Genomic DNA, 12820 nt, shown 5'->3' with positions numbered 1-12820 from the left:
AATAAAATTGCTATGAACAAGAACGCTGTTACGAATGATACTTTTATTTGATTTATTAGGCAAACTCAAACTGGAGCGGGACTTCAGCAGATACAACTACCTGGGCCTTGATTCTGCCAAAGTGAATGGAGTGGATGATGCTGCAAACTTCAGGACAGTTAGGGTAAGAGGGAACAGGGGTCGGGTGTAAACCCCAAAGGACTCAACACTACTGCAGAGTTCTTATGCCCTTGGTCTGGCCGTTCGCGCTGGGCTGGGCTGGGAGGGCCGTCTTTTCTGAGGGCTAGCACTCTTCATGCCAGCGTATGGCCTGTTTGCACAGGGAAGCTTAGCTACAACTAGAAAATACAAAGAACCAAGTTTCTGGAGTATTCTAGTGGGAATACAAAAAAGATGGAAAAAAAAGAAAAAAAAAAAAAAGAAAGGAGGTGGGGAAAGGAAGGGGAAAAAAAAAAGCCCAGACCAGATCAGAACACGGAAAAGGTTATATTGTGTAGTGGCTTATGATGGCAGTGACTGAGCTTCATGAACCAGGTGATGCTGACCAAGTTGAAAAAAAACCAGGGATGGTTCTCAAGATTATTTACCGTGATGTTTTTGCTTGATTGTACTCAGGGACAAGAAGAATGCAGGACCCTGGTTACCCAGTGTATGCAAATTTAGATTATAAAAGTTACTGGCTTTTAGAGCAACAGAGTGGACTGAGAAGACAGGCAGTACCTGTTCATTTGACTGTGAAAAATTGGGTTGGGTTATAAACTAAATTAAGTGGCTAAAAAGAAAAGTACTGCATTTTTAGAAACCCGTAAACTGAATGAATCCTAGAAGTGGACTGGACTGACATGCCAGCTCAATTACCAGATCTTCCTTAACCTGTCTTTTATATTAAAAAACGTACTTATCCAAGCGTAGTAATTATATCATGTTCTTTTTGTAGCAAAAGTATTCATAAAACATTTCTAATTTATGCTAATACAGATAAATGCTGAATTTTAGTTGTATGATCTGTTTAAATGTAGATTCTTTTATCTCGTAATTCTGTCTGTCCCCTTTCCAGAATGCAATGCAGATTGTTGGTTTTATGGATCATGAAACACAGTCTGTTTTTGAAGTGGTGGCAGCCGTTCTAAAATTGGGAAATATTGAATTTAAGCCTGAATCTCGCGTGAATGGCCTGGATGAAAGTAAAATCAAAGATAAAAATGGTAAGATGAGATTAGTGATGGGAGGAAAACCGCTCATTTGTCTGAAGTCATTATTAATTTTGCAGTTTCTGCAGACATAGAATATCCTTACTGATGAATTAAATTAGATTGCTTCCAAAACTCGCCTACAGGCAAATATGGGTTGAATTCCGTGCAATTTCAATTGCGCTGTTTGAAATTCCAAAAATGATTATTTTCTTTTTTTCCACTTTATTAACACTTTCTTCTAAAATGTGAAATGGTGTTATGCATTTTTGTGACTGCTTGGTTATTTTGCAGTGGAGGCTTTTTGTTCTTTTGTAGTAGGGTATCTCTGCCTGTAATGTCAGATTCATTTGGTCATGTTTTTGCAGTTGATACATTTTGAAAGTTCATTTATTTTCAATTGAAAGTTTTTCATCATGAAAAGTAGTCTGTGATAAATGGAAGAAAGGTTTCTTCACAAAAATAACCAGATAGAAAGTGCTTTCAAAACCAATAACTGTTTCCTCATGCTGTGCATATTTTTTAAAACTTTTCTTGGCAGGGTAGGGGGAGAGAGAGTGTGGATGGGGGACGCTTCTGTTGAAGAAAACCTGCTTTGGGAAAATACCGAACTACTTAAAAGCTAATAGTTTTGGGGAAGGAAAAGCAATTATATGAAAGAGTTCATTATATTTACACTCTCCTTTTTCATGCTAGAACTCAAGGAAATCTGCGAGTTAACAGGTATAGACCAGTCTGTATTAGAAAGAGCTTTCAGCTTCCGGACGGTTGAAGCCAAGCAAGAGAAAGTTTCAACAACGCTAAATGTGGCTCAGGTAAAAAGAGGTCCTGATTTTAAAGGAAAGAATTGTTTTAAATGGCAATTTATTCTACGTGACTAAACCATAAAAAATACAACTAATAGGCTGTACTGACTAAAACATATCATTAGCCTAAGTGTGTTTTTTCTTCAGCAGTTTATAAGTGTTTAAATATACTGGATGTTTTGTTTTTATGTGTGAATTACCTCAAAAAGATGAGGGATAGGAAAATGTGGCAGAGAATGAAAAAATGAAACAGTTCTGCACAAAACGCATGTTGAAAGTATTGTGGCAGGCTGTTTTCATTTAGAGCAACTGGTGTAATTTCATGTGAGTATGCCCCGGGCTGCTGAAAAACTTTTGCTGCCAGTGTGAATTTATCTTTCTGTAATGCTGCAGAGCCAGTGTGATTGCCACCTGTGTCTCATCAGCTCAGGCTAGCAGGAATGTCGTTTCCCTAACTGCAGCTGCTCAAGTCCCTTTGCTTAGGATTAGATGGGGGATGTGAGTCTTCAGAGGATATCCGGATGAGCAGGAAGGGAGTCGAAGTGCGCTGATTGTGGCTGCTGTTCCAGCCAGCCCGCGGCCAGGAAGGCAGAGGGGTGCACCAGTAAGCCACTGGTGCTGCCACAGTGTGCTGGCACCCCTAGTCTGGCTCTGGTGCCTGCCTAGGCAGAGGCACTGCTGCATGAGCCATTCTCACTCTGTTCATAGCACCTTTAAGATACATCAGTAACATACAAAGTTTGGGATTAGCCCAACATCTATAACATTTTTCTTCTTTCTTCTGTTTAGGCTTATTACGCCCGTGATGCTCTGGCTAAGAATTTATACAGTCGACTGTTCTCTTGGCTTGTTACCAGAATCAATGAGAGCATTAAGGTATTGTTGTTTTGTGCCTGTAAAAAAATCAATAGAAATCCTTTAAATTAAAGTGGACAGTAAAACTGTATTTGCCCGTTTCATTTTTCCTGGTTGTACACTGTTACACGTGGTACAGGTGAATAACTGTATCACAGCTCAACAAATTGCTGTCTGCTCTGTTTTTAAGCTTATGAAAATATTCATGTTAAGTGTATTCTGGGAAACCATACTTAACATTTCAGTTTACAGAATTTGACAGCCTACTTATGAGATACATTAGTTTTCTTGATTCCCAAGTATGAAATGTACAGATGGCTGACTCAATGTTTAATTTTTTTTAAGGCACAAACAAAAGTGAGAAAGAAGGTAATGGGGGTGCTGGACATCTATGGCTTTGAAATTTTTGAGGTAAGACCTTTATAATAGTAAACATTTAACGTGAGAGCTGTTATTAAAGCTTAATAGAGTAGTTCATGAATTTGTAATCAGAATACATGTAATTTGAATCAAGTGTGTCATTCCTGACAAAAAAACCACTAGAAAAGTAAGCCAAAGAGAGATGTCTTAGCATGTCTGGCAATTGAAACAAAAATTTATGAAAGCCAAACTTGTGTTTTTACACCATAGGTAAATAAATATTTATGATGGGTAAACTAAATATATGTTGTTGTGACATACACTCTGAGCATAAAGGAAACTCTGGCAGTGTCATTTCTGCCCTGAGGCATTTTGTGGATGTCTTTGAACAAGCTTTGTATCCTTTAAAAAACACAACAAAAACGATACATTTTTTTTTTCCTGTCAGAATTAAACAAGGAATTATATTCCATTTCATCTCGATTCACTTAGATAAATATTCTGTACCGATTCCTAGCTCACAATCTGTGGCTCACTGCTGTTTGTTTATGATAGTATTTTCAGACTGGTGGTATTTTGAAACAAAAACAATCAACGAGGAGTTTTTAATTGGGTTAGAGAACACCAGGGAGAGGGCGTTTTCATAGATCTTATTTTGACAGTTTATTTTATTTATTTATAGATCTTGGTTGGAATCTGTATAGTGTAAACTAGAAACTCAGCTGGGGAGAAAAATCAGTAGAAAATATGCAATCCTTACCCACTTCCCTACATCCCACTTGAAAATCCAGGGAATGTGTTTAAACTGCGTAGAAGCTGGGAATAATCCAGAAAAGAGTAATTATACGTGGGACGGTGGTGTAAGTTTTATTTCAGAAGCATAACATCAAAGTATGTGCAAATCAAAGTACCTCTATGAAGAGGAAAAACAAAGCCGATGCTTGCGTCAAGGGTTTACTTGTCTGCCTTAAACATAAGAGCATATTTATGAAAATATATTGCAAGCAGTCAGGTGGCTGAATGGAGATCTCGGTGCCAGATCTCTTTGGAGCTGGTCCTTGGCATACCTTTAGAAAGCTGGACACTGGCACGGTACTGCTAGCATCTTTGGGCAAAGCTCTTGTTTTCACTAGCTCGCTCTTTTATGTTATTAAGGATAAACATGTAAGGTGAGGTGGGAGACAGAAGCCTGCACTAGCATACAAGCCAACTGAGTAATTGTATTTGTGGGATGGTGTTCCAGAGACAAGGTTGTTTCTCGCATGTAATTGTCTTTTTTTTGTAGGAGTTCAACATCTTAGAAGGTCATAAGTAAGTAGTTAAGTACAGGAGATGTCGTTTTGCAGAAGAAAAATATAAAACCAAGGCTCTTTTCATTTACCTTTCATACTGAATTACGATGTAGCTTTCCCAATTCATACAAACTCAAAAACTTTAAAATAATATGGGCAGTTATTATTCACTCCTTTAAATGCTGAGTATTGGTTCTACTGGAAAAGGTGGGAAAGGTTTGCCTTGTAACGAGGATCAAATTCATCAGTACATTCATACAAGACGGGACTCTTCCTCTCATGAGTTAAGAGCTGTGGTGAGAGCACTAGCCAAGCAGCTTGGTTCAGTGTGAACATTCAGTGAACGTTCAAAATGGGGGTCAGGTAGTATGCCAGAAACATACATGGCTTGTACTATACCATATTTTAATTTAAAGATGTTTGACAAAGAAACTTGATTGGTTTAGGTTTCTAGAGGTAACTAGTACAGTTACTGGTGTTGGGACTGTGTGGCAGTACTGTAATTCAAGGGTGAATGATAGAAAAGCAATCCATTAGAAAATCCGCAAAACAAAATTAATTTTCTGTGCAGCCCTAGTTGGAACAAAAGATGATGTTATGTCATAATCCTTAGATTGAGTAAAATAATTTTGTAATGAACGCTGTATAGGCAAAGTGTAACTGGTCTTGTGGTTGCTTGAATGAATGTCATGTAGTAAGGTCAATTAAGAGGATGCCTGCCAAATATTTTCATGTTGAGTTTTGTAACAAATGATCGAATCTCACAAAAATTATTAAAGAACTTGAGAAAATGCTTACAGAAAACAATTATTGTTGAGAATTTAAGTAACCACTTCACAGAGAATATATTGTTTAAGGTTAATTATATTAAAACAATCAATAAATGAATGAAATTTTAACAGTGTACAATTCAAGGAAACCGTAACTCAAGGAAAATTCAATAATATCTTAAGATTTATAGCATTAAAAGTATAGTGGAATTTGGAGTGTTTTGCTGTGCGGTACATTTGTAAACATGATGGCTAAACATTCAAAATATTAGCTGAGGTGTAGCTAATAGCAGTAACTATATCCATCTAATTATAAATTACTTAAAACCTCTGACTAAAAATGTGCAGATGTTTTGAATCTAAATCTTAAGTTAGATTTTGCTTTTCATGTCTGTTCTTGAAGGTTAGAACAAATATCATCTCTACAAAGAATGGTTTTTGGCAAAAATGTACTTGAAAGACGACTTCATCTGTGAACTTGTGCATTTTAAACTTGTAAGCTATTTAATATGCTGAAGGTAAAAAGACCTACTTTAATCATGTTTCTACTCAGGAAGCAGATAGGTTTATCATTAGTGCATGTTCTTTGACCTGAAGTGTCCTTGTACCTTGGAGACGGAACGTATCAAAAACATAGAAGATGTAGTAGGAGTTTTTTATATACATGCTAAGTATTTACACATGAAGCTTAATACCATTGAAATAAGTAGCAAGATACATATTTACTGAAGGGTGATTCCTCCCCCCCCCCCCCCCCCCCCTTTAGTATTACCCTTACCCGTCAGGATCGTTGAAAGAATAAACTAATGATACTCTAATTTACCTGTTTTGTCCTGAGATTCTCACTTAGAAGTTACTGGAATACATTATTTTCCATTGCAAAAACATTAGTTTGCTACAGATTATTGAGTTTTTTGTTTTGTTTCATAATGGGCAGGGCAGACAATATTTCTTGGGCCTTATTTCTGTTTAGGACGATTCCTTAGATCATCCTACAATTCCTCCTGTAAGAAGAGTAAAGAAATCCAGATTTACCATTCTGAAAGATCCTACACTTCGCCTTCTGATGTCAATAGAAGTCTTGTTCTATTATATGCAAATTGAAGCTTATATAAATGAGATTTTTTTCATTTATTTTTTGAAAGATTACTTTACTTGCTGTAATTTCTACAATTTTCTGTAATTTAAGATGAAGTTAATTTACAAAGTAACTGGAGGTTTCTTGAAACTTAACAAAGGAAAGATACTGGAGTATTGATAATGCTGGCATATACTCTTTGGGATTTGGTTTCCGCTAGTATTTTTATCAAGCATAAACCCGTTTTTAAGACAAACCCAAAAGCTATCCAAGAAAGCAGATTTAAGGACTTGGCTGTCCAAAAATTCAGATTAGGGAATTTAAATCTGTCGATAATCCTCAGCCTCTGTGGGTTTGGCAGACGTCAATAGCAAGCTTGGCTAAACAATCCACAAAATAGGTGCTGTAAAGCTGTGTTTATTTTTGAATCCTGCCATGCCCTTTGTGGTAAGCTGTATGCTAGGACTGAGTGTTTTGAAAGCGAAATGCTGAAATTTTGGGTGTCTCTGTGAATTGTCTATGGGCAAGGATTTAGGGACTAGGATTAGTGTGAAAATGCGGGCTACAGAACCGGGTTGGTTGTGTAACACTGCTGGAGCTTGGGCAATGGATTGAAGCCTGGCACTAATTGCTCCAAGTATGTTTATCCACATTTTTGAGAGTCTGCAGTCTAGGTTGTGATTTGAGATGGGGTAGGGATGATGGTTGGTGGCACTGGGAATTTCAGAACCAGTTCGATTGCAGACTTCCTGGGGTAGGTTTAGGGCTGGTCCCGTTTTATTCCATCTTTGATTCTGTATTTTTTGGGCAGAAGCGGTTTCCACATCTCTGCAAAATGTCGGGGTAGGGTTGTGGAAGTGGTGGGCTTTATGAAAAAGAAATGAAGGCTGTAGAAGGCAGATGACTGAGGGCCTGGCAGGTTTCAACAGAGATGAGCAGCAGACTCACTCTGTTCGGTTTGGACGTTTAATTTTCTGTCGTGTACGTTTCCTGTGTAGATGAGGACTAGGGTATGTAAAAATGAATGTCATGGAGCAAGTGTGATTATTTCATCCTGCCTAGCCTTCAGAGATAAAAATGTCCATCTGTGCTAGTTGGCTTGAAGGCTTTATGCTGAATTTTCAGGTGCCACTATGTAGCTGGTCCATATGACGAAGCTAATGATTTGGAGTGCAGTTTTATGAAAGTTAAGGCTGCCAAACAAGGCTTATTCTTGAAATTTGCCAGGGCCTGAGAAGACAGTTTGAGAGTGTGAATGCTTTCTGCTCGATCCCTTGGCGGAGCAGTTTGTTCCACGTATTTTAGCCTGACGAGAAGCGGGGATGCCACGGGGATAGAGCTGCAAAAGTAAAGGCAGCAGAAAGAAAGGGACTGTTTCCATTTGGCCCTCAGACATCTGCTTGAGGGTTCACCTGAGGTGATGTGAATGCCTTGTCTTTGGGGACAGCCTCTGACCAATTCCTTTTGCTCCAGGTGCACAAGAACATGCAAAGATGTGGCAGCATCCGTCACATTCTGCATAAAACCCAGCAGTAAATAAAAATACCACCAACAAAAGAGCCAAACAAGCCACCCAGCGGTAAAACCAGGTCCATTTCTCAGTCTGTGATGCACTTGGTAGTGCTTCTGTTGATTTACGGCAATTAGCTTGTTTACTGTGTGCAGAAGTCCCTTGTGTTGATGGAAAGAAGCTTGGTCATATTGCATGTACTATGTAAACTGTCATCTGGACATCGATAAAATGCCAGTATCTTTATTGAGGGAATCTGTCAGAAATATGAAGAATGCAGTTTCATTATATTAACATGTTCATAGTTGTGGTAATTACTGTTTTTAGAGGGGGGTAACCAAGTAAGGAGGGGGTAAACATTGAAAATACCTTTCCGAGATGTTTGAGCCATGAAAAAATTGGGGAGGTATTTCCACTTTTACCATAAACCTATACGACAGCTTGGTCCAGTTGCTGAATAGTTGCTTTCCCTTTTTCTATCGTGTTCATTACATGAAGGAAATTATAGTTGCAGAGCATGCTGAGCTCTGAGAGATTGCTGCTGGCCCAGAGACTTCCCACCCACCCCCCCCAAGGATGATTTTACTGGAGAAGGGTCTAGTTATTTGCTAGAAAGATGACTTACTAGAGAGAAAAAATGTGTACAGAGAAAATTGGCTTATCAGGATCTTCTTTTATCTTCATCTTTTAATTTTTTTTTCATTCTTTTAGGCTCTGGGGACCCTTTCTTCATGTCTTGACTTTGGCTTTAACTCAGCCATGGATATCTGTTGTTTTGGTAGTTGCCTTAATCTCCAGACCGTAATTTCCAGCCACCTTTTCTAGGCACTCTACCTTGCAACAGATTTCCTTTTCGAAATTGTTCAACCCTTTTCTGATGTCCATCAGCATATCGTATACTGGCAAGTGGCAGTGCCAAAATGCATATACCTGGCATTCTATTCAATCTGATCGTACAGGGCACAGCCCAGTCTAGTGTGAGAGGAGAACTGAATTTTTAATCTGTAATTGATCAACTGCATCTCCTGGCAAGTGTCATGAAAGAGGGGAGCTTTACAGACGGGGACCTTTGGTTGGACTCCTAGGTGCTACAGAGATTTTATAATACTGTTAAAGCAATAATTTCCTTAAGTGTTCGAATGCTTAGAAGCAGAGGTGCATCCCACGAAGTTAATCATCATTTAATTAATCACATTAAAATTTAAGTATTTAGAGAGGCTTATTTTGCAAAACACAAGTTTATGAAGTAAATTCCATTGGCTGGCTGTTTTGAACAGAGAAAATATTTGAAATTTTTGCTGGAGCAAATATACACAAATGCTCTGCTTCAGGTTTTGAGAATAACATTTTGCCCTACAGCAGCTATTATGTCTTAGTAGAGGAATGGCTATGATTACGTAGTAGGTTCTTGCCTGTTAGTAATTCCTGTTGTTCCAGGACTGTAATTTATCAGGTTGAGTTTGTTGAAGTGATGGTACCTGGGTTTCCCCGTGGATCACACATGCATTGGTGCACTGGATTCACTGTAGTTTCTTGCCCTTTTAACTCCAAATTTGGTTTAGACCTGTGTGTCCCAACGCCACAGCTGAGAGCAAGGTGGATTTCACAGTGCCTGGTTCTCTACCAGTGCCGATAGCATCAATAAGGACTGAGGTTGGTTGTGCTACGCAAATACGGAAAATGGATAATCCCTGAAGCTTTGGCGTGTATCTTTCTTGCTTCCATTAGATACACTGAAACATAGTTTGATTACATATACATGGAATATTTATAGTTAAATGATATGCTTCTCTGGTTCTTTGCCTATAGAGACATTTACACAAAAGCACAGAGCTTATTCTAGTTCACATGAGGTATTTTTCAATTAAGTTTGATTACTCGAATGTTTGTATATGTAAACAGAAAAGTAAGGGATAAATATTGATAACATATCTTCACTAACTTTGCAAAAAAAATTTAAAAATTGTTATTACTGGGTCACATGTAGGTCATTGCTTTCTAAGATAAAAATCGTGTCTTTTTTCATTTTCTTTAAATGCACTTTCCCCATTTTGCTGATTTTCATTTTCTAGCATTTATATTTCTTAGTTTCGTCTCATAAACTCATATGCTTCTGTGGTCATACATAAAAATCCCTATCCCCAGACACCACAGTAGGATATAAATTAGATTTGCTCGTTGGTTTCACCATTCATTCCACCGTTCATCTCAGTGAAGCGAGTATGTTAGTCTTTTATCATCATTACTTTTGCCATCTGGCTTTTTCTCTAGGAGCCTCAGTAGTAGTCTATGGGCCTGATGGAACTACCTGGGATCACCTGCCTGTGTTAGGAGGAGGTCAGAGACTTCTGATGCCTGGAGCTGCCTTGATGTTGAAAAAAGTTACTTTCTGGGGCTGTATGTGTTAGAGCAAAAGCATCAGTCTCTGTATGTCTTTTTTTCCCCCCATATTGATCAAAAAGTTCATTTTAATGGCATTAGTTCTGTTGATTTCAACAGACAGTTCATGACTTGAAATATTTAGGGTTTTTTTTTAAATTATGCTTTTCCTTTAAATACTTCCTATGTATTTTTTTAGCTGTATGTGTTCATACAAGGTATTTGAAAAGGTGTTGCTGAACACCTTTTTTCAGTGTGGTTGGAGACTGAGCAATATGTAGATTTTGGAATTGGCTCTCAACAAGAACTGGTGTGATGAAGGATTAAGAAGGAAGAGGAAATATTGAGAAACACTTTGTATAGGTGTGATACCGATGATATAGCTGAGTCTGTAGATTTGGATCAACAACATATGCTTGATTTGGGGAAAACGGTGAAGTGGAGAGGACACTTAAACTAGGACTTTATTAGGCAGGTGGAAGATAAGAATTTATTCCTACCTACTAGTACGAAAAAGTACCCAGTTTTCAGTTTTAAGTAGGTATCTTAGTTGCCTCAGTGTCTCTGGAAATCACTGGAATCTGGGTACTCAAAACTGAATTTGAATTCTCTATGGGGAGAGAAGATTAGAAGGTAGCTGGTTTTCATAGGCAAATGCTGTGTTTTACATATTTTGTGTTCATAAATCTAATGCAAGAAATGACACTCAAAATCAGCATATGGAGACATTTCTGTCTGAGACCAGTAAGAGACTTCTTGACTAGTTGTTTTTTTTTTTTTTTTCAACAAAAATATTTTTATTTTGTCTGTTTGCTGTTGGTATTTTACTGGTATAACAACATATAAGGTCAGGAACATCCACATATGTTTTTTCAGATGATTCCATGATACACATGATTGGAATCTTCCAAAGAAGAAATTAGGTAAAATATTAAGGAACAAAAAATATTTTCTTTAGACTTTCAAGCACCTGTATGTAATTCATGTAATAGCAGTGGTTCAAAACTAGAACTTTTTATCTTTTCGTGCTTGACTCTTAACAACCTGAGCGAGTACAACATCATGATCTGCTTGTGTAGATAAGCACTATATTTTTGCATGGAGCAGAATTTTTGAAAGTTCAAAAACTTGCTATTCATGAAATGCCACCTTGATGCCCAGTAGTTTGAATGTTGATAAAGAATAAAGCTGCATGAGCAAGACTCCATTATTTATGAAGTGAAAAACATGGTGAAGTAGGCTTTGATTTTTGTCAGTGAATTTTTCCGCTTGTCTAAATTTATTGTTGTACCTGATAAAAGATTGAGAGGATAAGCTGAGGGTGGTTGGTTGATCTGTATCTATAAATTTGACATGACTTTGAGCCCATCTCAGGTGACATTCTGTTTCCCAGCACCTTTAATTGAATTTGAGAGACTGAGTGGTTTTTTCTTCCCAAAAGGTTACATTTTGTATTCCATAGGGATTTCAAAGGGATAGTTTGAAATGCTGCTATAAAAATGCAGGGATTGAAGTGATGCTTTCAACATTAAAGTAGCAGAATTACAGCCTGGAAGAGAAGCTGACATTTTAAGAAGTGCTGATCTTAAGTACTTTTTTTCCTAAAATTTTCTAAGAATATTTGAATTTACTTACTCTCCCTGAAATTTTGGGTCTGACTGTGCTGCTTCTGTGTTGGTCAAAACCTTTTCTGTTGCTTAATGCGAATGGTCAGCATATGGAGTAAGTACAGTCTCTTGACGGCTGGGTCCTTCCAGCCCGTTTCTCCTGAATGGATTTAGTGGTGTGCTATCACTGATATTAACCATTCTCTATTGCCTTCTAAAAAACAATTTCAGAAGTCCTTTAGATCCCTTCTAGTTCTGTCATAGGAATTGCTAGGAGCCTTCATTAAAATATTGGGGGACAATTCATTTGTGAGCATTCATCTATGCTTTATGAAGCCCTCACATAATTAAAAATTATAGATATACAATAAGGGAGAATAATTTCACAACCTCTGTTGCCTTACTTAGATTTGCCCAGAGATAAACAGTCTAATTGGTTTTTCATACAATATTTCTTAAAATCTGTAAAAGGAAATGCTGCTTTCTGAAGCGTATTTAGTTTACCGAATGTCTTCTGGTCTGTTCAGAGTTAAGTGTTTTGAGAATTTCAGTAATTCCAAACATTTTTCCTCATTTTCCTTGCTGTAATTAACTGTTAGCCTTTTGCTCTGTATCATACATGAAGAACAAAATCGCCACTGCACTTCAATGACTTTTTTCCTGGAATAGCAATTTTCAGTGGCTTGGCAACGTCAAATAGAATTTCATAGCTTAAAGTGAGTGATTTGTAAAGAACTCTGTGGATTTTGGTTTGCCTTTCTTTGGCAAACCATAAATATCACAGATACATAGCAAATCAGGAAAGCATCTAGCGATTACTTTAATATACTGTTAATGACCTTTTAGTTAAATGGTTTAGCTGGATTTGCAGTTCAGTTACCATCGTCTTTTGAAGATGAAGGCTGTGTGTAATATGTAAGTCCTGCAGTCCTTGTAATCGGAATAACATGGTCTTTTGGAGAAACAGTCTTTC

The 12820-nt window shown here is 37.6% G+C and overlaps 1 protein-coding gene across 1 annotated transcript in view; it reads left to right on the top strand.

Annotated features, from left to right (window-relative positions):
- The window catches only part of MYO1B (myosin IB), a 114340-nt gene that overhangs the window by 70237 nt on the left and 31283 nt on the right, over nucleotides 1-12820 (top strand). Inside the window, exons 10-14 of the mRNA XM_075153898.1 lie at nucleotides 60-163; nucleotides 1058-1205; nucleotides 1887-2005; nucleotides 2786-2872; nucleotides 3197-3262. Coding sequence (XP_075009999.1) covers nucleotides 60-163; nucleotides 1058-1205; nucleotides 1887-2005; nucleotides 2786-2872; nucleotides 3197-3262 — 524 coding nt within the window. The remainder of the gene's footprint in view (nucleotides 1-59; nucleotides 164-1057; nucleotides 1206-1886; nucleotides 2006-2785; nucleotides 2873-3196; nucleotides 3263-12820) is intronic.

This window comes from Calonectris borealis, chromosome 6 (assembly GCF_964195595.1).
Source record: "Calonectris borealis chromosome 6, bCalBor7.hap1.2, whole genome shotgun sequence".
Lineage (NCBI taxonomy): Eukaryota > Metazoa > Chordata > Aves > Procellariiformes > Procellariidae > Calonectris > Calonectris borealis.
The sequence above is the reverse complement of the archived record's forward strand: the minus strand, read 5'-3'. Positions and strand labels throughout refer to the sequence as shown.